This window comes from Cornus florida, unplaced genomic scaffold (genome assembly GCF_030987335.1).
Source record: "Cornus florida cultivar Cherokee Brave unplaced genomic scaffold, ASM3098733v1 CherokeeBrave_3.0.0_Hap2_Chr10, whole genome shotgun sequence".
In the NCBI taxonomy this organism is placed as follows: Eukaryota; Viridiplantae; Streptophyta; class Magnoliopsida; order Cornales; family Cornaceae; genus Cornus; species Cornus florida.
In genome coordinates this window covers 115650905-115676522 of record NW_026775580.1, presented here as the reverse complement: position 1 = coordinate 115676522, position 25618 = coordinate 115650905, and the positions used below count along the sequence as shown (strand labels likewise).

The window sequence follows — 25618 nt, the reverse complement described above, 5'->3', positions numbered from 1 at the left end:
AAATAGACTTTCAGGGGAAAGGGCCCCTAGCATCAACCGTAAGACACTTGAAAAAAGACTTAACCTCGAACCAACCCTAAGAGTTAGGATCCCGAAGCCAACCATCAGAGACCCCATCAGTGATCACTTGGCGATACAAAACCTCCAAAAAAACGACAAACATCCTCAATCTCCCAGCCCTGAAAGTGGATCTTAAACTGAACATTCCAAGTCAATCTTCCGTTATCAAGATGATAACAATCAACCACCATGGCCTGTCTATGAGAAGCAATGCTGAAGATTCGTGAGAAAATAGTCAATGTACACATCAATATTAATGGAAATAATTATTTCTTCTAGGAAAATGATAAATTTAATTATAGGCTTTCTTTATCTATTGGTGTGATAATTAATCAATGAGATAAATACCTGAGTGAAAGAATTGTTGAAATTATTACAAAAATTAATAGATTTTTGTATCATTACAGAAGAAAATATACAATATGTCCGACAACCTTGTATATTTTTTCCAATAGGCCTCCCATGCAAATTATGCACCTCCAAGTTCTTACAAATCTAACCGGTTACAATTGTTGATTCATCATCTATCACAGAAAAGAAGATCTATATATATATATATATATTTCTTTGGCACAGGAGCCGCAACATTATCTATATATATATTATATATATTTATATATATATTGTAACTTTGATATCTTGGGATCTTTAGAACCAAAATAGATTTTTGTATCATTACAGAAGAAAATATACAATATGTCCGATAACCTCGTATATTTTTTCCAATAGGCCTCCCGTGCAAATTATGCATCTCCAAGTTCTTACAAATCTAACCGGTTACAATTGTTGATTCATCTATCACAGAAAACAAGGTCTATATATATATATATTTTTTCTTTTGGCACAGGAGCCGCAACATTTTCTATATATATATATATATATATATATTGTAACTTTGATATCTTGGGATCTTTAGAGCCAATTTAGGGACAGATCGTCCATTACTTGGCGAAATAACCACGACAAGTTGCGCTCTCTGTCTCTCTACGTGTATAAAACACACAAAGATATATATATATATATATATAAAACTTTGGCAGCAGACAAAATTGATTAATTAAATACTCCATAGTAAAAGAAAGAACCCTTATCCCAGAACTTAATTTAAGGAGTTTAGTCTAATCTCTCTCTATAATTTAACGGTACATGCGAGACTAATGACTTTTGGGAGGAGGCTACCTCGGTAACAGAAACAGTAGTCTCACAGATCATCAAGTGAAGAATAAATCCACAAAAAATTAAAGGTCACTAACTAAATCATTAATCCCCACATTACCCACACCAGTTTTATCTACTTTTTCTCTTTTTCTAGTGAGATATATACACAAAGTGCACAAATATATATATATATATATATATATATATATATATATATATATCATATATGAAGGTAGGAACAAATACATAAAAGGAGAAAAAGCAAAAAGGGCAAAGAGCGAGCGACATCCCAAGGCGCTCTCTCTCTCTCTCTCTCTCTCTGATCTTTATGTTTCATCACACCAACCGCCATTCCTTCAGCTTAAAGCCTCAATCCATTGACAACCATTGCAGTGACCCCAGTGGTACTACTACTCATTTAGAGAGAGAAACTAACAGAGTAAAAAGGGAGATATGGATGTGGGTAGAAGAAAGGGCGCCACAAGAAACGGTGTAGTTGCAGGGTCTGTTTGGGAGAGCAGAATGAAGGTTGATGAAGTCAAAGGAGGTATCAAAGTCTTCAATGGCGAAGACAATTCAGAAGAAAATGGCGATAACACTACTGCTACTGCTACTGCTCTACAAGTGGATAACAAAAGGTTGAGACCAAAACAGAGTCCAGTTGGGGTTAGTGGGAAGAGAAAGACATGGAAATCTGAGAGTTCTGAAAACCCAATTCAGATTGCAAGGCAACGATCTGAAGTGAAGAAGACAATGGAGGAGCAGTTTAAGGAGTTGAGTGTCTCTGCCGATTCAATCAAGAAAAGCCCAATTCAGATGAAGAAGACGAGATCTGATGTGGGTAAGGAGCTTAGTGTATCCGTTGATGGAATTCAGAGAAGCCCAATTCAGAAAATGAAGACAAGATCTGAAGAAGCTAAGCAGCTCAGTGTGTCCGTTGATGGAATTCAAAGAAACCCAATTCAGAGTAGGAACCCAAAATCTGAATCATGTGAGGAGGTTGGTGAATTCGGTGATGGAATTAAGAGGAATTCAATTCAGTCGAGGAAGGTGAAATCGGAGTCCAATAAGCCTCCGGATGAATCCATTGATGGAAATCAGAGGAATTCACCTCAATTGAGGAAGGTGAAATCGGAGTCGAATAAGACTTCGGATGAGTCGGGTAAAAAGACTCTAGATAGCTTGGGGGATGGAAATGAGAGGAATTCAGTTGAGCTAAGGAAGGCTAAACTGAAGTCTGATAAGGTTGTGGATGAGTCTAATAATGGTGTTGATGGGCCTGTTGAGGGAATTGAGAAGAGCCCAGTTGTAATTGAGAAGAATAGATCTGATGAAAATTGTAAAGAGCTTGATGTGTGTCAAGAAAAGGTCATTTCAAGTAGTTTGAGTAATGTGAGTCAGGTCAAATCTGCTTCACCATTGGTGGTGAATGATGATGAGCTTGATGATGATGATGATGATGAAGACTGGGATGAAGAATTGGAGGAAGAGATGGATGAGGAAATTGAGACTGAGGTAGAGAAGAGGAGCTTTGATATCAAGGAAATTAACATACCAGAGCAAAAACCCAAACAGGTTGTGAATGAAGAGAAGAAGTTCCATCAAGTCCAAGAAATACCAAAGCCCATCTCACCAATTGTGAGAAAACAGCCTCCTCCCGTTGTGAAGAACACCAGAATCCATCCAAATCCACCAAAAACTACTACTCCTATTGTGAAGAACGCCAGAATCCATCACGATCCCCCCAAAACTACACCAAGTAAGTGTGTGTTTCTTCAAATTTTCACTTATTTGGTTCACTTATCATACAAATTCTGTCCTTCCTATTTATGGTTTTTGTGTTTGAATCTAATTGTTTCTTCAATTTGACTGCATTTTAGATCCAGTTTTCCATTCAATACCTGAAACCCATAACAGATTACAGAATTTAGGTGGGTTTTCATTACTGAGTTGATTCAATTATTCTTTATTTAGAATTAATTCCTAATTTTAAGCATTCATTTTTGGTGATTTGTTAAATTTCCAGTTGATCTAGTGATGTGGAGAGATGTGTCGAGATCGGCATTCGTCTTTGGAATTGGAACATTCATCACAATTTCATTATCTTACACCAAAGATCTCAATATCAGGTAGAAGCAACAGTCAACAATAATTGTAATTTCAGGTTTAATATTTAATATTGTTGGTCCATTTTAGTTTAATAACTGTAATTTACCCTTTTTAAAACATAGCCTTACCTAATATATCTTTTATAATTGCTATTACAGCTTAATTACTGTAATTTCCTACCTGGGTCTTGTCTATCTTGCTCTAATCTTCCTATACAGATCCATCCTATGCAGGTATTACACTAAACTAATTCTATAAATTGGTTTTGTTTCAAAATCTTAATTTACTATCTCTTCCTAATTTTTTCTTTATATGACAAAAAATAAAAATTCAGGGGAGTTATAGATGTAGATGATAGAATCCAAGACTATGTGGTGGGTGAAGAAGAAGCAGTTTGGTTACTAGAATTGGTACTTCCTTATTTGAATGAGTTCCTCTTGAAACTCAGAGCTCTTTTCTCTGGGGATCCTGCCACTACAATGAAGGTAAAATTGCATTTTTTTTCTTCTATAATCCACCTTTTTTTAACTTCATTTACCTTGTGGAAATTACCTAAAATGACAAAATGTTACACTGGCAGTTGGCAGTGCTGCTGTTTGTTTTGGCTCGGTGTGGCAGCTCCATAACAATTTGGAAGATGGCCAAATTGGGTGAGTTTCATGTAAACTTAAATTATATACACACACGTATATACTTGGCAAATAACTTTTATGTTTTTTATTTTGTCCGAAAGTTCAAGTAAACTCACTCAACCACAATAGTGCCCATAGTAGGACAGAACACTCAAAACTAAGATATCATACCCTTTAGGCTTTTAGCAAATGAACTTGATTGGCAGCTGTCCATAGCAATTTGGAATAGAAAGGTTGCCTTTGATTTTTCCCCATTCCGACAAAAAATTAGAGTGAAATGAGAAATGCTTTTGCAAAGGAGAGCGTGTTAATATGAGTGAAAGTAGTTTTACATCCTTCGTTTGGGGGTAGCTTTTCCAAGTCAAATCAAACTTTAATAATTAGCATTAGCGCGGGGTAAAAAGAGCATTTTCTCTTCTTCTTCTTTTCTTGGCAAATAATTCATTTTTTTTTTTTTTTTTTTTTTCCGAAGCATTCACAATATTGTCCATAATAGGACTTGAACACTCAAAACTAAGGTATCATACCCTTTAGGGTTTTAGGCAATGTCCTTGATTGGCAGGTCCATCGCAATTTGGAACAGAAAGGTTAATTGCCTTTGATTTTTCCCCATTCCGACAAAGAATTAGAGTGAAATGAGAAATGGTTTTGGCAAAGGAGAGCGTGTTAATATGACTGAAAGTTGTTTTACATCCTTCTTTTAGGTTTAGGGGTAGCTTTTCCAAGCCAAATCGAACTTTAATAAGTAGCATTAGCTCGGGGTAAAAAGAGCACCCTCTTGGTAATTTTCTCCTTTTTTTTCTTTTCTCACTAACCGAACAGACAAATATATGAACTTTCTGCAAATTCGATCAACCTTACTGTCCCACTGACGCATGGTTGTGCTATACTGTAACAGGCTTTTTTGGAGTTTTCACCGTACCAAAAATCTGCTCTTCCTATTCCACCCAGTTGACTGCATTCGGTAAACTTCACATACTCTGATTTTATTGCCTTTACACACACACACATATGTGCGTGTTGAATTATGATACTATTATACCGTTGTAGTGTGCAGTCCTCAGCACACCTGAGTCTTATCAATAACATTAGATGCTGTACAGTAGCAGAATGGTGGGTCATATTCTGCTTACCAAATTTTATGACATATATGGTAAAGTGCAATAGTATGTGTCTGATTAATCACATAACGGCTCTTTTTTATTTTTGGATGGTATTAGCATAGAGTAGATTTAATTGGTCCCACAAAATAAATAAATACATTAAGTCCATATATATCACCATCCCTTTCTTTTATTTCATCATCTGTGATCAGTCTGTTTTAGTTATTTACTGGTCAACCTAACGGATATAATGCAAATTTATTACAATGGATTGAGTTGAGTATTAGCACTCATTACTCAACATAGTTGGGCCTTGTTCACTTGTCAATGGGCCTGCATTACAATGGTCCCTCGTATAGGGTAGGGTATAAAGTGCCTTCTCTTTTTCTTTGATAAGGACCTTTCTCTTCTTGTCACATTGCTAAAATCCCCATGATACTAAGTTTAATAAAATCCTAACATTGGATTCCGAATAAATGAAGGTACATTTTGGGTTCGACGCTTTCAAGATGCTTGGGAGTCATGCTCTCACAAGAAAGCTGTAGCATTTGCCATCTTTACTGTTGTGTGGAATCTATCTTCGGTCGTTGCTCGTATTTGGGCAGGTAGGGACACTTTTGTCATTTTACTTTGCGCGAGTTTAGGAGTTGTCAATAAGGTTTTGCATTTTTACTCTCACACACACACACAAACACACTACGTACTACTACTGATGGGAAATGCAAAATGGATGCAGTGTTTATGCTATTTGTGGCCTTTAGATGTTATCAGCAGTCGTTGATGAGAGATGATTGGATGGAGGAAGAAGAAGAAGAAGCAGGATATGACGAAGATTCTTGGCAACAACAGATTAGAGGAGAGGGACAAGGCCGTCGTGGGCCCACTATAGTGGAAATAAAGAAAACCAAGAAAGGATTCTAAAAATGCTGCCCACCACTCTCCCCTACTTTTATCAAACAAGAGTGCCACTACTACTTATTTGCTTCATAGATGATATGATATGATATATGAGTTTGTAATAATAATAACAATAATAATAAGTCTGTTTTCATTTATTCTTTTATTTTTAAATCCTTATTTCGTGTATATATGTTTGTTTGGTGACAACACGTCTCAACTAACAAATCTTTAGATCTTGAGGCCTGCTTTGCCAATTTATTTATTTATTTTTAGTCGGTGTGTGTTAATACTTAAATCATTACTGTTAAAATGTACCCGATTTTAGGTGGCAGTCACCTCACAACTTGGAGGGAATCTCCTTGAGATTACTAAGAGACCCGACATTACCATCGTAAGTGATGTATGTGAAATATTCTAAGAGGCACTCGCTGACAAGAAAATAAATAAAATCCACGAGTTCATTCTTTTTGCACCAGTTGGTGTACACATTTATGATTTATCATTCTAGCTGTTAACCCCAGTGGCTAATTGGAAATCAACTCCTAATTGCTGAATTGGTTTGTCCTGGGCTTGGGCCTGGAAGGACTGATAACTCAATTGGGCTTGCTTGAATTTGTTTCTGTCAGGGTCAATCTTTTGTAACGTCTTATTGCTTTGGGCTTGTTGGGGCTTAAACCTTTTGTGTTGTTGCCTTTATGGATGCTGGGACCTTTTTGTTCTTGGGCCAATTCACATGCCGAAGATAGAAACAAGTTAAAAAACTTTTCAACTCTATACTAATAATCTGCATTTATAATTCAAGTTAAAATTTTGAATTGAAAATCAACTTGATTGTAAATTCGTCTCGTGTTTGTTTACTTAAAGTTTAAAAAATGCATAAACAAATTCATATAAATAAATCTTTTAGAGGAGATTAATATGTAACAATTCTTAATAAAAAATAAAGAGTAATGTTTAGGTCCTCACCAGTGATGATTTACACCATCTTCATTAATAAAGTGAACCAATAATAAATATACATTTCATCTTTAATTACTAAATTTAATATGGTAGGTAAATATTCATTTACCAAATCACAAAGATGGTGATTTATTATTATTCAAAAATAAATAAATTAAAATATAAATTGTTGATGACCACTACAAGTATAAATATTACATTTAAAAATATATAAATACATAAAATTCAAGTTAAAATTCGGCTCAGAAGTAAAGTTGATTATGGCATCTCAATTTTATTTAAAAATTGAGTTATGCTGCATTTGACCGACACCAAATAAACACTTGGACTAACTTTGTACTGTATTTTTTTTTTTAATCTTAAATCCAAATCACAATTGACACTCCCAATCATAACATTAACATATATATATATTTTTATTTAGGCCAACCATAATTGTATAAATAGTTGTTGTTATAGGTGAGAACTCGTCCCACAACGAATTCAGATGAAAAATATATGAATATAAATGAATGGGTATGCAGTACTACCTAATAATTTAATTTAAATTTTTAAATAAATAGACAAGCGTCCATTCATTATTTGCTCAAGTAAAAAATATTTAATATTAATAATAAATATTAGAAAAAATTGTCTCAACTAATTCAAATATTTAAAATAAAAGAAAAAATTATAAGGGTCAACGTTTATATTAAAATAAATTAACTGTTTATAAACCCCCTACTACTGTTATCTCACACTGTCCCTTGCGGGTGTTTCACGCTTCCACTCATCCTTTGATAATTGATTTCTTAATTAATGTACTAGTAATAATTTAATAGAGAGAGACGTTGTCTTGAACTTTGTGCTAAAATCCAAAAGAAATAAATATTCTCTTTCACGCCTTCACCCCTATTGAACGATTAGGGTTTTGTTGTTCAGGTACGTATAGTTTCTTTCTTTCCCATTATTTATTTTCTTGTTTTCTGCCTTTAATTCTCTATACTTCTCAACCCGTATTTTTTGTTTTCAGTTTGATCCCTTGAGTTCACTGTGATTATGATTAAAAAATAAGAAGAAAAATGAAAAAAAACTCTTTTATAAAAAAAATATTCGAAATTACGAACTACACTTGTCTGGGTAATTGTTTTGTTTTATTACTCCTATTTCGTTTTTGTTTTCTTCACAGTTCACAGCAACGCTGGACAGCCCTAGGTACATCTTTCTTTCTTCTACTTTCTCAATACCCTAAAATTGCTCTTTCTAAAAATCTCTCTAATTCTTTTTTTGGTTTCTTTTTTACTCTTCTTCTTCTTCTTCAAAATTTTCTTCAATCAAATCCTATTAATTTTTAATGTTCAGGGCATGCTATGCTGATTAATGTAACACTCTGTTCTTGGAAACTGAACACATCAATACACCTCGTCTGGACTTTAGAGTAATATGGCACTTGGGAAAATAATAATGGGTTTTAAAAGATGTTAGTCTCTGATTTTCTGTTTTGGTACTGATATTGTTGTTGCCGTTTCTTAATCATTGTGTATTATGGGTGGTTCAACTTACACTGTGTGACAATAGTTAGATTTTAGGTCATTTCCATGACTCACAGAATATTATTTTGGGTTCTTTTGATTCAAGTTGATTAAGTTACTACTGGTCTTGTTATTGTTGCTCTATTCCATTGCAGCATTGTTTTCTAGTCCAGACCCCTTCTATATATACTTTTAGTCTCTCTCTATTTATGAAACTCTACGTTTTCCAACTGAATTTCTATTGAAATACAAATTATGTACTACTACAATTTATACACACACATATATATATGCACTAACTAAATCTCGGTCACTATTTTTGAGAGCTCTAGTATTCCATCTAATCGGAAAGAAACTGAAAATTTCTCTCTAAGCTCTTCTTTGTCTCTTTAAATTCAGATTCTGTAAAAGGAGAAAGAAAGTTGGAACGATTTTCAAAGCAATCAGTTGAACAATCCAACAACCTAGAGGTCAGCTTTCACTATACATTTCTCTCTCTAAGTTTTTCTTTTTCTGTCTTTAAGTGCAAATTTTGTAAAATGAAAAGGGGTATTCGAGCGACCAACTTTCGCAACATCCAGCTTCAACCAAAAAATGTATGTTCAAACCTAGCAGCCCAAATGGCAATAATTCCTCATTTGTTATGTGTTAATCCTTTAATAGCTTCGAAGATTGTGTACAAAACATGCTTTATGGAACAATCCACTTAGAGAGTTGGGTTTCCAATTGTCAGTTCTAGGAATTTGCAATAATTGACCCACATGTGGGACGGGCTGGGTAATTTGTCCATTTATCTCTAATTTTTATCTCTTTAAATGTAGATTATGTAGAATGGAAAGGGGAATTCCAGCAACTTCGAAGCAAGTGGTCGAACGATCAGCAACCTAGAGGTCAACTTTATCTTTACAGTTCTCTCGATAAATATATACATATATAATATAGATTTAAGTATTGTGTTGTATATATGGATGGTCTAGAAGGTGGATTTTGGATAGATTTAAGCTTCTATAGGCAAAAATGGTTTTTCTTCGAAACTAAATATGTTATTGATTGGATTTAACTTGTACCCAACAAGACTTATGGTAGTGAAATTTTTTTCTTCCAGTTTAATAGAGAAGAAGTTGACTGCTGAAAATATGCATTCATGGGCTTATAATTCGTTGCATAAATTTTTTTGTAGGCCATTAGCTACCATTAACACGAAGAAAACATCTTTGGTAAATATGATTTAAATTCATGAGTTACAAGGACACAATATTTGAATTCCTTATACTTATTGGAAGGAAAAAAAAAAAAAAAAAAAAGATTTGAATTCCTTATGCTTTCTTTTGTTTAGTCTTGTATATAGTATTAGTTGGCAATTGTTTTGGTCATGCTAGTGGAAAAATTAGTTAATGATTTAAGATGACTGATGAGAGGATTTATTTTGTGAAAAAAGTTTCCTTTGTTGTCACATATCATGTCTTCGACCAATTGTGGCTTGTTTATACAGGAGATATGTATAGCATTTAGCAGTTATATAGATGATATCATAATTGTAAACCAAAACTGATTTTTTTATTACTATAATTATTTTTATATAAATTTCTTTCCTAGTTGATTTTTCAGGTAATTCTTTGTTCTACTCTAGATGAGTATTGATATCAAATTAGATTAAGAATACTATCATGATGATGCTCCATTCTTCCTGACTTTTTAATTTCTTCCGTCTTCCTTCATTTTTTTTTTTCTTAGTATTCTCCTTCATTAGCATATTATTTTGCAGTGATTTTTTTGGTTTGGCTTTTGTTTTGTCTACAAAACAACCTATATTTGTCATGTTAGTTGATATATATATATATTCATCATGTTCATTGTGCCCTTGAAATGAAATCATGTCTCCACCATTGTTCTCTATCTCACCAGTGGCCTTGCTTAACAATTAGGTTTTGGCTGTGCCCAAATTCATACTAGCTTGTTTAAAATTAAATCTGGTGTAACTGTGGATTTGTAAATGCATGAAAAGTCAGGGATTTTACCAATGGTCAATTTGGTACTATTCAACCAAAAACTTATTCAGCTTTGCTTATTAATCTTAGTCAGAAAAAAGTTGAAAAATACTTCTTTTTTCTGGTTAATCTGTGATTATGATATTTTTCTTTCTTTCTGCACTCATTCTAATCTCCTTTGTGTGTATCTTATTCGGTGCATGAACATTGAAGTGTATTAAGTTGTTTTATATTGCATGGATGGCATTTCAGATGAGTCTTGCGACTGATTCTCCGGTACACTCGTCAAGCAGTGACGACTTTGCTGCATTTCTTGATGCGGATTTAGATTCTACTTCTGACACATCACCTGATCAAGAAGACGAGGATGACGAGGATGACCATGACTCTAATGCAGAGAGGTATTACTCCGGTTGTTTTAATTAGTTTTTAAATATTACTTGAGCATATGGAGCCCTTTAGGATTAATATCTGTGCTAGAGGAATTTTAAATAGCCTCTTGTTTTGTTTTTGGGTGAGACACACTGATGAATTTTATATAGGGCTATAAACAAAGAAAATTCACAAAAGAATAAGAAGACAATGGACCAATTAAACAAAAAAAATGAGGCTTTATGTACGCAACATAGCCTAAAAGGTTAATTCAGGCACTACTGTAGCAGCCTATTGATATATTAAGTGCCATCTTGGATATCAAGTATATACTATATAGTATCATATCGTAAAGTACATATATATCGCAAAACAAGAATGTGAGTAATTAAATCAATCAATTAATCATTCTGTCGTTGTTATCTATCTAAAATTATCACTATCAGCATCATCCCTCTTATCCTCAGAATCCTTTTAACCACTCCCATTTGTAATTTTACTCCCTGATCGGACTCGTTGTTTTTGTCTTTCTTAAATGTTTCAGTTTAATATGCTGCTTTACATGATAACGATCCTGAATCAAGCTGATCCATTTGGTCCGGTTGGTTGATATCTTGATAAGATTTAATTTCTGACATAAAAAAGTTTAGAGCTGAGTCTTGGTTCAATTTTGGTTTGATATGTCATGTAAATAGCTCGAAACTGTTATTGGACCTTTAATGTATATTTATTATTTAGTGATGAAAATAACAAATGCTAGATGTGGCTGTTGCAAGGTCTTGCCTAACTTTTAATGTAGGCAAGGTGTCATGTGCTTAATGGAGGCACAAATACTCATGTCTACCTCAGGAAGGACTTACTGGAGTATTCTGATTTTTGGTGTTACAAATTCGACTTTGTATAGCCAATAAAGAACTATTTTCTGTATTTTTAATAATCAATTAATAATTCCTATATAAAAATATAGTTTATGTTTTGTTTGTTATGTGAATATTATTCTAATTATGTGACAGATGATTTGTCTAAGTAGTAGTACTTTCCGTAGATTCTTTTGAGCTGAGTCCCTAAAGCATAAGATACAGGGACGGGTAAACCAGACTCCTAGATGCAATTATTAATTCCCTAGGCACATATCCATAGCCTTCAAAATACTTGACCATCTTGTGCATTCTTACATGTGTTACACGATGAGGGATAGATTGGAAATATGACTTTAGTTGATGCTCACATTCTTTGCATATGTTAGATAACTATTTTGTTGCTTGAGATACTACTGGTGTTCTTTGAATATTTAAATGTCGCAGGATTAAAAGGCGTAAGGTGGTGTTGGAAATGGTCGAAGATCAACAAGATTCAACTTCACATGGAAATCCAGAAAAATTTTTAGGTGATTCCTAAGTCAGTTGTATATCTACTCCCTCTGTCCCATATTAGTGGTCCTTCTTTCCATTTTTGCTGTCCCACAATAGTTGTCCTATTTCAAAAGTCAATGTACTATATTTGATAACATTCCAAATTTACCCTTATTACATTGAAATTTAAACCAAATTAAACTGTCAAAATGGTATCACCGTGGACCTCACGAAAGGGTAAATTTGAAAATCTATTCATTGCCAATGCAATAAAAAATGTATTCAAAGCCAATCTCTTATAAAGCTAGAATTTCAAAAGTGGACATATAAAGTGGGACAGAGGGAGTATTACTTTAGTTCATACATTAGTGTATATTCTTATCATGTTTGGTGGGTACTTGTTCTTCCTTAACTATTGCGTTGTAGATTCACCAGGAAAATTTTAATGGCATAATAACTTCTGGATGTTGATAGATACCCTGTATTTGGTAGTTGGCCATGTTGTTCTCGGTTAATATATCATTGTTATTATTTTCTTATTTATAATTTTTATGGTTATCGCTTGATATTTATGTGCAATGAGGGATTAGGACCGCAAGCGACCGCAGGCTCTGATGTAGAGTGGCGCAAGGGCATAATCTAGACCTAGATGGGTTTGAATAGGTTTTGATTGCCCAAGTAACTGATTGTAACTAGTTTTTGAATTTTAACAGAAATAATAAAAATTCAAAAATAAACTAACTATATAGCATGTAAATCGAATCATTCATCATGTTTAAAATCATATAAAGACAAGTAAACATAAGCAATTACATGATGACCATGCAGATTTTATGTGGAAAATCCAAAGGGAAACATCACTGGGCCTAGTACAGGCAGATCAAATGCACTATGATTTTTTATTATTATTAGTAAGATCAAATGCACTATGATAGAGTGATACTACAACTAGGTTGACCAGTTTTCCAAAACATAAACAATTCCTAGTTACCTCTTGGCACAGACTAACGCCAAATTGTTGCTTTGTCAATATATCTGTTCCTCACGCGATCTACTTCTCCGTGAGCACATTGATCTCTGTGACTAGTAACATCCAGGCTTTGTGTTTTTTGTGTAGAAACATTTGGTTTTGAATTTTCTTTTAGCACAAGCAATGATAGTTGATGATCAACACATCAGGAACATACTCTCACCTTCTTATTCAATGATGAAGTATGAAAGAAAGAAAATCTAGCAGAGAACTGTTAGATTACACTCTAATATGCTCTATAATTGCATTCAATCTCTGAAGATAAATGGATGCTCTATGTTTGTTCAGAGATTGCTTGCATTAGGTTTTATGAACATGTGTGGTCTTTATATAGAGTTTAGAAGCTTATAGGGACTAGATTAAAAAGAGATTCAGTTCTATTTATAAATCAAATTTCGCGCTGGTCCTGATCGATTGAGCCAAGTGTCTATCAATCAACGCGTGGTCATTAGCTTTTGTTGGATTGTCGATTGGTCAAAGCGCCCTGTCCTGCCAGCCTTAATATTTTGGGCTTGAAAAAGGATTTTTATGAATCAAAACATGAAATGTATGAAACCCTAATTGAATGAATGCATGAAATATGAAATGTAATAGTGAGTGCATGGATGGGTATTGAATTTTCCATTTTGCTCTTGGTTGTAGCTTTGACTACTGAATACGCCCTTGGACTAAGATAACACAACGAATTCTAACTATTAAAAACTATCTAAAAGTTGAATACTATTATACACTTTAACTTTTGTAACAAAATTAGCTAACATAAATCCCATTGATCTAACATGCATCATAAATTAACTAACATGATAGCTTATACTGTTAAATATGTAAATCTCATTTCTTTTGGATAGTTCTTTCAATAGGCTGGGGTCCTCTAATACCTATTCCCCTATTGAGCCTTGAACCAAAGTTGCTAGAATCAGGATTTTGCAGGGTACAAATGATTGTATTAAAGATCATTGGATTCTACAAATGAGGGAAAAAAGTAATACAGAGGATATACGTATAAAGTACAGAGCTCAAAAAAAATAAAAATGTTGAGATAGCATCACTAAAAATTTGCTTGATATATGATTATGTAGCTCAATACTTCAGTTTGCAAGTTTGTACATGAGGAGTTCAGGGTTTGAATTGTTGCATTTCCATTTGCTTTTGCTTATAAAAGCTAAGTTTATAATTCTAAAAAAAAATATATATATATATATATTTTGGGAAGATGGAAAAAACAAAAAAAACGAACAAACAAGGATAATTATTTGTGATATGATTTCTTACAATCTTCATTGTCATTCTTTTGGGCATTGAATATTGTCAGTCACGGGTCAGATCGGAATTTTTTTACATATTGATGATTTCTTTCAATCTTTATCGTCATTCTTTTGGGTGTTGAATACTGTCCATCACTGGCCATATCGGAGAATTCTTGAGGCACTTCTCTTGTTGATGAGTTGGATAAATATAGTGCTTAGCATCATTATATCTTGGTGTGGAAAAAATGTAAGATATGTTATCCGAGATGTAGTTTACAGGGAGTATGTAAGGTAGGCATGATCTTCCCTTTAGAGCAACCTGTGTTGTTGTGGCCCGAATTTTGTTTCGCAACGGGACCTGAAAATGGGCTCTGTGATGTTTTTCTTTTGCGGATCTTGGACTCTATTTAGGACTCTCTTATAGTTCAGTATATAAGGGCGCTTAGGGTTTGGAGTGGGATACGAAAGAACACTGAAAACTGCAAGAAAGAGAGAGAGAGAGAGTGCTAGGGTTTGGGGGTTATTTTTCTGCATAATTCTTGATTTTTTCTTGGTTCGTGGTGTTTGTCATAACACAAACATGTGAACTTGTTTGAGTTTGGCCTTTTGTCAATTTGGAATTCAGAAGGTGCTTGGCTTGATTGTAAGCACCTTGGACCATGCTTTATTGGTTTGAAAATTTAGTCAATTTCAATATCTCATCATAGATGATTGATTACAAGCATAATTTTGAAAGTGATGGCGAATGTGTCTTAGTAAGGTTATGTTTTTAGATGCATATAATTTGCTCCTGCACCATAACAGAGATGTCGATTTTTTTGAAAAGAGTGTTTAATGGAAACATGCATGCATGCATGTGGTGCACATCTCTCTCTCCGTCTCTTATTATGGTGAACTATTTCTTTGATTTCTTATTAAGGTTATGTTTGTGTTTTAACTGTTGCTGCAGAGCGCCTTTCATTATCCAAAAAGTATCTGTATCTCTCTGCAATTTCTCTGTATTGTGACAAGAATTAGGTTTTGTGATACATCTGCATACATGATCATTTAGGTTCACATTCATCCACAGTTTGTGTGTGGCTGGACACCATATGCCTAACTTGTTATTTGTGTGCAGAAGTATCTGCAGAGAAGGATTTGTGTGCACATCCTGGTGTTATTGGAGGAATGTGCATACGATGTGGCAAAAAGGTGGATGATGGTTCTGGTGTGGCATTTGGGTATATCCATAAGGTTGCACCCTTTGACTCTATTTAGTCACGGAGTTGTATTTCACCAATCGGAAAGGAATAAGTGGATTTTCTTCTCTGATTCAGTATGTTGAGGAATGATGTACTTTCAATCAGCAATAACCTATTCAGAAATGTTATAGATTTTTCATTTTGAAAATCACTCTTTGGAGAGTTTCAAATCAGCTTTTAAAGATTTCTGGACATAATGTAGACATACAAAGTATTTCACAAGATTGTGACTGCTCTGGGCATAAGTAGGAAATTCTCTGTAGCTAATCTCTATTGATTTATTTTGTATTTTATATAAGTGCATTTGGATTTGCAGGATTTAAGGCTCGCTAATGATGAAATTGCTCGATTACGCAACAGAGACCTGAAGAATTTATTACGTCATAAAAAACTTTACTTGGTGCTTGATTTAGATCACACACTGCTTAATTCAACTCGACTCGTAGATGTAACACCAGACGAAGAGTATTTAAATAGCCAGATGGATGCTTTGCAAGGTATATGATATTTGTATGTGTTATATGCTTTTCCTATAGTAATGAAATTTGCGAGGCACTGTATCTCTCCTGTAACATTATTCACTGAATATTATATGGCTGAAAATTCTGGTATCTTCATAATCTTTTATAGATGTTATAAACTGTCTACCAAGGCATGGTTTCTCTAAAGATATTTATAATCTTTTATGAATGGAAACCTCTTGGAATATTCTATCTGTTTTGCCATAAGCATTTGGGTTTTAACATAATTTAGGCAGAAGTGAAAAAAAAAAAATGTAATTATATCGTTGTGCTAGAGTCATGTGTATCTCTTGGAAAGTGACATTATCTTTAAATTCATAATGCATATTGTCAAGGAGGGATGCATATGTTATGTAAAGCATTCATCACTCATCCAATGTAATTCACCAATCAGATGTTTATGAGTTACATTGGGGCTGCTAATAATCTCAAAATGGGAGGTTTCTTTGAGTTGTGCTTGTTGATACGAACAAGTTCTATATGTTATATCATTGTTAGATCAAATTGTCTGTCATAGTAGTTGCACAATTCTAGTAGCTTGTTCTTTTCTTAATAGCTTTACTGAAATTAATGAATAAAATTTAAATGAACACATATCTGCTGCGTAATGACTAATCTTATCAGCAAAGATATGATTTCTCCCTTTATAACTAAGCTAATTATCATGTCTTTGTGAATGAATTGCGATGCTTTGATTTCTAGTCAATATTTGCTATTATTCATGCTCTTGCATTGGAACTCAGGTTTTGGGCATATTCAAGGGGATGGAAAAATGAGTTATACCATTTCAACTAATTACTATAAAGATTAAAATTCCAGCTCATCTGGTCACTTTGCATGACAATACATCCATGAGGGGCATATTGTCAGTTCTTCCATTTGGTTGCCACTGGACCTTCTCATTTCCCTTTCACTGACAATTGCAATTCTATCTTATCTCGTTTCTTACATGCAGCCATTTCCATTATCAGTTCATTTTCTATTGGTATGACTGGGATGCAAATCTAGTGGGATTTTGTATAATCAGATTGTTTAGAGAATTTAAAATTTCCAGCCACATGCTAGTAGCCGGTGTTCTGCCCTCCCTCCTAACCATGAACTCCCAACAAAATTAAGTGAATAATAAGTGACTTATGTCTTTCTGCAACATTTTTTTGGTTATTTAAATTTAACAAGATGCTGCACCTGTATTTTGAGCTCTCTTTATAGAGCTAGATCTGCCTTATTTGCCTCATTACGAGTTGTAAAAGCTATGGCATTGAATTGAGACCTCATTTACAAGTATGAATTTTTTTTAATTTTTTTTTACCATAGTTTACCATATGATATGTAATATTGGGCATAATGGATCTGTTTGGTATCATTAGTGTTACTTTCTTTCTCACGTTCAACAACCAGTATGGAAATAAGTCATTATTTTGGAAGAGAAAAAAGTCCTTGAGGCTGACTAATTACCATATTTACTGAATCTCCAATAGAGATGAATTTACTAAACTAATGGAGTGAAGCAAATAAAGGAAGTATGAAAATGCTCATAAATGACTATGTTGGTGTCATTTCTAGAAATGCTTTTATTGCTTTACGTGATTGAAGCATGACACTGCAAATGCTGTGAAAAATAGTATAGCTTATTTCCAATGTTATGTAGAAATATATGGTTGACTTCCTTTCTGCGCTCCAATGCTCCTCTGTTTTATTTGCTTCCCTTTGTCTGTTGTAATATACATTTTCAGCACAATAATACTGCAAACATGGTTGATTTCTGATTTGGTAAAAGCTCCAATGCTCCTATGTTTAATGAATTTCCTTTGTGGATATTGCTATAATGCTGCAAACAAGTTTTGTAAGACAGTTCTTTAACTTATTTTAGGTTCTTAAGAGTCCTTTTGTGGTGTTGCGCTGGTGCGGAAAATGTGTAATTTCTTTCAATTCTTTTCTAGGCAGTTCTTTTGTCCCAGAGAATCTTTGGTACTTATTATGGGTTTTCATCTGATTGGTTATGTATCAGTTTGCTTAAGCTTTTATCGTGGTAGTGCAATGCTAATATGGGAAATTCATAATGAGTTTTGGCTCTTTTTGAATTTATGTGGTCATGTTTATGGTATTCACTTGTAATCCCACAATTTTGATCTGTTAACATGTTCCTTTATGGAATCCAAAATTTGACACAGGTGATGTTTTAAAAGGTAGCCTGTTCAAATTACACTTCATGCACATGTTGACCAAGTTGCGGCCTTTTGTTCACACATTCCTAAAAGAAGCAAGCAACTTGTTTGAGATGTACATATACACAATGGGTGAACGGTCCTATGCAATGGAAATGGCAAATCTGCTTGACCCTGAAAAGGTGTATTTCCATTCTAGAGTCATTGCACAAAATGATTGCACACAGAGGCATCAGAAAGGTCTTGATGTGGTGCTGGGTCAAGAAAGTGCTGTGCTGATCCTTGATGATACAGAACCAGTAAGTAAATCTGTAATCAGCTAAACTTTATGGGTGCTTAAATATTTAGTTGTTGGCTTGTTTATTTGTATGTGTGGTTCATATTCATGCATTTGTAGTTATTAGCAGAGAATGTTGCATTGGGATCCGCCTATTCACTTGTGTCGGTTGTCCTTTTTTCCCTTTGTTCAATTTTTTGACTGTTTATTATGCTTGCCTGCAATTGTTCTTCCTGACAAGGATGTTACGAAATGCTTTAAACAAGATAACTTGAGACACTTGTTTGATTCATTATTGTTTCATTTAAGCTATGAGTGGTATTCAGCATTAGCTGTTTGAGTGGTATTCAGTACACTCTGTAGGATTCTTCAGGTACTTTGCATCCTTCCATATTACTTGAAGGTCACATCTGTTTTTATGGAAATCGTTTTTAGATACTGTGGATGTTTACCTCTTTAATAGGTTGTTGGGGTGATTGCTTAGTTAGTGGTAAAATCATGGGCTGCAAGCATTAGAATTGGGGGTTCACTCTAAGAACAGCCATTTTGTACAAAAAAAAAAAAAAAACCAAAGTTTGGCTGTACCCCCGTCCCCCCTCCCAGTGCTCTTGATTAACTTGGACGACTGGATAATGGTCCATTTGATGGGAATTCTGTAAATGGCCGAACACTAGTCTACTGGATGGCTGCTAAAATTTTGTCCAATGGATTGGGTGAAAATTTCCACCGCACGTCTCTCTTTCTCTCTCTCTGTCGTCGTTGTTGTGTTAAAGAACATTGTGGGTATCTGGGTCTGGTAAAGCAGATGTAGGTATCACAAGTATGATAATGGTGGTCTCAGGAGTGGCTAGGGTGAAAGCCAAGGCAGCCTTTGGGTAGAGTGAGTGTCGCACTGATGGAGAAAATCTTGGAGAATCCTGTGGCCCTATTTGTTATTGTTTTTTGCTTGAATATTATCCAAAATATACATTTTCCTACTATCTACAGACTTTTGAATCTGGCATTGATGGCTCATGTATTTTTAGTGTTGTATAAAATTACATTGCTTACTAGGGAATACTCGAACCCTAAGAGCAGCCTCTCTGTGCATTAATGCCAAAAGTTTGGTCTGTCCTCAATTATTGGGTACCACAGTGGGTTGTCCCCCTTATAAATTACCATTACTTTTCCACCTGCAGGTTATTTACTTGGTACACTTTTGGAGTCGATCTATACCAGTTACAAGCCTTTTTTTTTTTTTTTTTCACTGTCCTTTATTTTAGGTTTGGGTAAAGCATAAGGATAATCTGATACTGATGGAAAGATATCATTTCTTTGCTTCGAGTTGTCGACAATTTGGCTTCAATTCTAAGTCTCTTTCTGAGCTAAAAAGTGATGAAAATGAGGCTGATGGAGCCCTTAGTACCGTTCTTAAAGTTTTGAAGCGTGTCCACAGTATGTTCTTCGATCCGGTATGTGTCCTGTTTCTGCTTCTTATATGACGCTTTATGAAAATGTTCACTCGATTATACTAATTGGGTACCTTATTGTAGGAACTCGGGGACAATCTCGAGAACAGAGACGTAAGGCAGGTAAATGTTTCTTGCCACAACTAAAATTGCTCTCTTGCATTATTTATATATTTATTTTTTGTTTGCTTTTTTGTTCAGGAGTTCCATGATTTTTCATTTATTTTTTGGTTTGGTGCTTATCTGATTGGGGGCAGGTTTGAGTTTCAGAGTGGTCATTCGGTGAGGGTTGGGTGGTTTGCATGAATGGATGAACATGTACACATACATGTATTAATGTGTCACTTTGAAGGTATTGGAACTTACTACTGGCCATAGGATAAGACTGATTCAGTGAGAATTTGTTATCCTTCATGGCAACTAAATTAAGGTTTAATAATTTTAGCTGGCAGTTTCAGTTGTCTCAGTGTTGAATCCAGTATTCCAGCAATTGTTGTTGCAGTGTTAAACTCACAACTGTTGGTGCTCTGTAAAATGTATTGGCTTTTTAGAAATGTTGAAGTTTCATTTTTTATTGTTTATATATATATATATATATATATATATATATTTATGATCTTTCCAAAACTATCATAATTTACGAAACACTTGACATAGGTCTACTACCCAATTGTATGAGCACTTAATATCAGAAGGTTTTCTTATTGTTCATTAATAGATGGAGCAAAGCCAATTTTTTTATGGTACTTGCATAGTTGTTAAAAGCGCACCTATGCTCCAAAAAAAACCCAGGTTTGTCAGCACTCAGCTAGAGCGCCTCAACCTAGTATAGGTCCTGCCCTTCAATCAGGCTCCAGGCTCATAAAGGGAGCGCCTTTTTTGTTTAACCTTACGAAATATTTGACAAAATTCATAAATTTATGGTTCACCACATACACTAGCTGCAGTTAGTACTTGATTTTGAATATATAAAAATAATATATGTTTTAATATGCAATATTATTACACACACGCCTGCCTTACTGAATATGCTCGCGCCTTGCGCTAGGCGGCCTTTGGCGCCTTAGTGCGCCTTGAGCCTTTACCAACTATGGGTATGTGATTATAATTTGTTGTATGCCAAAATTTATCATGATATGGCAACTATAACTCATATAGCCATACTGTCTTTTGACATGTGAGTACTCTTTTGAATTGGTGAATTTTCAGATATATGACTTATTATATAGTTCATCAAACGGAGTATCAAAAAGAAGTGTGATCTTACCGAATAAATTGTCTGATGATTCCTGGTAGGTGTTGAAAACAGTGCGGAAGGAGGTTCTAGATGGGTGTAAAGTTGTCTTCAGTCGGGTTTTTCCAACTAAATTCCAGGCTGAAAATCACCACCTATGGAAGATGGCAGAGCAGTTGGGAGCTACATGCACTACAGAAATCGATCCATCAGTGACGCACGTGGTGTCTACAGACAAAGGAACGGAGAAGTCCCGTTGGGCAGTGCAGGAGAAGAAGTTTCTTGTCCATCCAGGGTGGATAGAAGCTTCAAACTATTTATGGAAAAGACAACCCGAAGAGAATTTTCCTGTTAACCAGATTAAGAGCTAATGAGTTGGTTTCTATGTTTTTTTTTTTGCACAGAGGAGCCAATTTGCGGGGATCTTTATCACTTAATTCTTTTATTTTGACAATGTGATAGGTTAAAACTGATGACAACAAATAGAAATGTAGATGTAAATGGCAGTATACTTGTTTTGACCCATACTCAGCATGTATGACTTGCATCAGCTTGTAGTATTTTGAATTTCTGCTTTAAATGGTGGTTGCAAGGGATAAAAGATTATTCGTACACAAGTTTTATCTTTTGTTTATTATTATTGTTATTATATAGTTTTGCATGCTTATAGTTTTGCATTCAAACATCTTATAACAATGCGAATATCAAGTTGAACCATCTAAAACTCCTAACAGCCCTGCTTTTATTTCCTTCATCATGATAGCATTGCATTTATTTGATGTATAAATTTTAGAGAAAAATGTTTATTAGAATCTATCTGGAAGGAAAAAGGATGTTAAAGAGTTTGGTTCAAAATGCAGGTGTTTGAGAGGTAAAGATTGGTTCCTTTGATACACTCAAATCTCCTTGGCAATGGCTATTATTTTCTTTATTTTCAAATCCCTTTCTCCAGCTGTTGTTTGTGGTATTTTTCAAATATCTTTTTCCCAACGGTTGCATTAATTGATTGGTTTGAACAAGTGACAGATTAATCAAAATTCTTAATACCCTATTACAATTATGAAAAAAGCAAAATGGGACGGAATTTGATCACGTGAGGTGAATAATTTATGAGGAATTTTCAAGTTTTAGTTGGGGATTTGTATTGAAGTTTTACATGCTCAATGCTAGCCAGGACTAATTTAATGATTGATGTAGGAGAAATCATATTTAGTAACTTTTTATTGAAGAAGTTCAATCTATATCAGTTTTAGTTTCTTGCTAAGTACCATCCAAAGTAGAAGATAGCAAGTGTTTTTCTTGCCAAAAAAACAAGAAACCTGAATCTGTTTGAGTTAATGAATATTATCCATAAACTGACCTTACCAAGAATTTTATTTATTTATTTATTTTATGCTTGTGAGCTTTCATCTCTTCAATAGTATTGGTACCCAGTAATCAAAATATCCACCAACCCACCTTCGGTTGTGATTTAAGAAGATAGTATAACAAAACATTGTGTGCACGAATCTATTGATGTATAGAATGTGAGGTCGATCCACAAAGACTGATTAGGTCAAATTAAATCTAAAATTATTATTTAACTAATTCAATGAAAAATTTAGTGACTTGATCTAAAAGTCAAATTAAATATAAAATTAGTATTTAACTAATTCAACCAAAAATTGAGTGATCTGATCTAAAAAGACAATATAATTGATGAGAAGAAAAACTACAAAAATAAATATCACAGCGTTGATTCCACCACTAGGGTTTTCCAAAAGAAAACATAAATAGAAACAAATATATGTCAAACCTTCTTTGCATAATTGCTGTAACTTAGAGCCCAAATTTAATTGATTTGGAGTGTGATTTCCAGAATATTCATGAAATACAAGAATGTTGGGTCCACTTTGACACGCGATTTTCACTACTTAAACATCATAATTAGGGTTTCTTTGTGAAATATCAAAATAACCCTCTATGGATTAGCTTTCTGGGCTTGCATTAATTCGATATCTGAGTTGAGAGTTATAGCTCAAATAGTAAAGTATGCGTAGAAAGGTCTTAGACTTCATTAGTTGTTGGAATTGAGTTTTTTCCGACAAAAAAAAAAATTATAACCTAGAAAAATACAAAAACACAATAATAAAATAAAATAATACAAAATAAATAAATAACAAATATAATTTTAGAAATTAATTATGTATAAATTACGCACTTATTACTGTGTGAGACAATAATTGGCACCTATGTGAATGAATTTGACCGAAGCGGAACTATTTGGGCTCTAATGGAATTCGGCTCTAAACAAAAATTTTTTATATTTAATACACGGCATTATTACATTGGATGGACCACCCTTGCATGACAATTGACAGACACGTGAGTCAGCAAATGATAAAGAAAATAACAAAACAAACTGTGCAACTGCCAGCAAATCATGGGACCCAAATCAAACCCAGTCTGACCCAGAGGATACCTGTTAGTATACGTCTCTCTCTCTCTCTCTTGCTCAGCTTCGATGCGCTGTTAAACAAAAACCTTTTTTACGGTAAGAAAGATGATTTCATTGATTGAAAGGACAACGTAGTACATATATTCGCAGTCTACTAAGGCTGCCTCTTGAATCAAATCTAAGAATAACAAAACCAAACATTATATCACTCTTTCTTTTTCAAACCCAAATGACTCAATACATGTGAGCAATAAAATTAACTTTTTTACCAACCCAATTCAAGGATGTCCATTGAAGCTGGGAAAGCAGAAAACAATCTTCCCAAATCGCAGCGATGTAGTTTTGAGGACTCTTTGAATTCAAGGAGCACTTTACAATCACGCGATAATTAAATCAATAAAATCCAACTCCAAACTTCATCTAAGTGCTTTCCTTACAGCAGCAGCTTCAGCCATCAGAGCAGATGACATGTTTGGTAACAAAACCTCATTGTTTGATGACCATGAGTAGCGCCCATAATAACAAAAGTTGGGTCTTATTAGTCTCCGGGGCATATATGTAAAGCAAAATGACCCTACTAAATAATCCTAACATAATTACAAATTAAAATTTAGTTTTTATAGTTTTATGGGTAAAGTGCAATAAACCCTGAAGCCAATTGCACAAAACCTTTCTGAATTAACAAATGTCCTCTGAACTATTAAAAAGTTGCATTTAAGGACGTCAGGCAAGACTCTGGCACCGGAAAACCAAAATTACAAAATTACCCTCTACTTGAACGGTACCATTTTATAGAATACTGTTCATCTTCTCCAAATAATCAAAACGGACAGACACATATATATTTATACAGACACATACAAACACATATATATCTATATATACTCGTACAGACATATATTTCTTGAAAATTATTTCTTTGAATTCGAATCAAAACCCCAAATAATCGATCTCACAAGGCCAAAGTCGAAAATTTTGGACTTCAAATCGAATTCCGAGTTGAGATTCAACAATCGGGAAGTTGTATGACACAAATGCCGTCGTGGAAGGCGGCCGGAAAAGACAGAAAGACGTAGAAGCTCTGAGACTTTCGAGACCGCTGAGAAATTCTGCTAGGGTAACCCAACCTTCTTTTTATTTATTTATTTATTTTTTGGACAAGCCTTCCTTTTATTCACGCCACACACAGTGCAGAAAAGGAAGCCATTGAAGTCGGAGGAGATGGGTTTAGTGATGTGGTGTTATGGCGGCAACTACAGAGGTTGAGCTAGGGGGAGGAGATGGAACTGGCACAGTGGTTCGGGACGGCAGCGAATCAGCTTTAAAATCGACGACCACGAAAATCGGTGAGACCACGGCAAATCACAAATCCACAGTCCGACACTCACCATGGATGACGGCTAGTTCGGAACCCTATAGTGACACTATGATAGATGAGCCGACCATTACAAGAAAGAAATGTCAAGAACGAGATGGAGACGCGCACTGCCGGCTAGTTCGCAGCGATGACGGTGGCGGCTTCGGCGGAGACAACAGGTTCACAGCGGTGATGAGGTCGCGACGGCGATATTGAGAGAGAGAAGGTGGGCTGAGGATGTCGCGGTGGTGAAATTGAGAGAGAAGGTGGGTGAATTGGCGGCATCGCGGAGAGAGAGAGGAGGGGGAAACAAAAGTGGGCTAGGGTTTTTTTTTTTTAGAAAATTAGCATCAGCGGCCATAAGGACGCCGAACATCTCTATCACCAGCGACGATGAGGACGCGGACCTCCTCTAGCACCAGCGGCGATGAGGACTAGTGGCGATGAGGACCGCGACCACCTTTTTCTCAAATCCTTCCCTCACTGCACCGACGCCTGTGATTTTTTTAGGGCTTT

General features: G+C 34.7%; 2 protein-coding genes across 7 annotated transcripts; both read left to right on the top strand.

The window, feature by feature from the left end:
- The first annotated feature begins 1459 nt into the window (after positions 1-1459).
- Positions 1460-6117, top strand: LOC132277737 (reticulon-like protein B21). The gene is made up of 9 exons (XM_059779583.1): positions 1460-2977; positions 3099-3149; positions 3245-3347; positions 3486-3560; positions 3662-3812; positions 3908-3977; positions 4858-4923; positions 5545-5667; positions 5799-6117. The coding sequence occupies exons 1-9, from the start codon at positions 1672-1674 to the stop codon at positions 5981-5983; spliced, it is 2130 nt and encodes a 709-aa protein (XP_059635566.1). The 5' UTR covers positions 1460-1671; the 3' UTR covers positions 5984-6117.
- Positions 6118-7728: 1611 nt separating this feature from the next.
- LOC132277735 (RNA polymerase II C-terminal domain phosphatase-like 4) lies at positions 7729-21925 on the top strand. 6 transcript variants are annotated; one of them, XM_059779579.1, is made up of 12 exons: positions 7729-7843; positions 8091-8116; positions 8833-8903; positions 9255-9323; positions 10674-10822; positions 12098-12180; positions 15540-15655; positions 15980-16160; positions 18356-18648; positions 19889-20077; positions 20159-20197; positions 21371-21925. In XM_059779579.1, the coding sequence occupies exons 5-12, from the start codon at positions 10674-10676 to the stop codon at positions 21677-21679; spliced, it is 1359 nt and encodes a 452-aa protein (XP_059635562.1). In that variant the 5' UTR covers positions 7729-7843; positions 8091-8116; positions 8833-8903; positions 9255-9323; the 3' UTR covers positions 21680-21925. The 6 variants fall into 6 exon arrangements, with proteins under 6 accessions (XP_059635562.1, XP_059635560.1, XP_059635563.1 ...); XM_059779577.1 differs by lacking the exon at positions 8091-8116; XM_059779578.1 differs by lacking the exon at positions 7729-7843 and having other exon boundaries at positions 7887-8116.
- The last annotated feature ends 3693 nt before the right edge of the window (positions 21926-25618 follow it).

Excerpts from the sequence above, each read along its gene's own strand:
- LOC132277735 (XM_059779580.1), top strand. The coding sequence starts at position 10,674 with ATGAGTCTTGCGACTGATTCTCCGGTACACTCGTCAAGCAGTGACGAC. Across the intron at positions 16,161-18,355 it reads CCAGATGGATGCTTTGCAAG|GTGATGTTTTAAAAGGTAGC; the intron begins GTATATGATATT and ends AATTTGACACAG. Across the intron at positions 20,078-20,158 it reads ACAGTATGTTCTTCGATCCG|GAACTCGGGGACAATCTCGA; the intron begins GTATGTGTCCTG and ends ACCTTATTGTAG.
- LOC132277737 (XM_059779583.1), top strand. The coding sequence starts at position 1,672 with ATGGATGTGGGTAGAAGAAAGGGCGCCACAAGAAACGGTGTAGTTGCA. Across the intron at positions 2,978-3,098 it reads TCCCCCCAAAACTACACCAA|ATCCAGTTTTCCATTCAATA; the intron begins GTAAGTGTGTGT and ends ACTGCATTTTAG. Across the intron at positions 3,348-3,485 it reads ACCAAAGATCTCAATATCAG|CTTAATTACTGTAATTTCCT; the intron begins GTAGAAGCAACA and ends TTGCTATTACAG.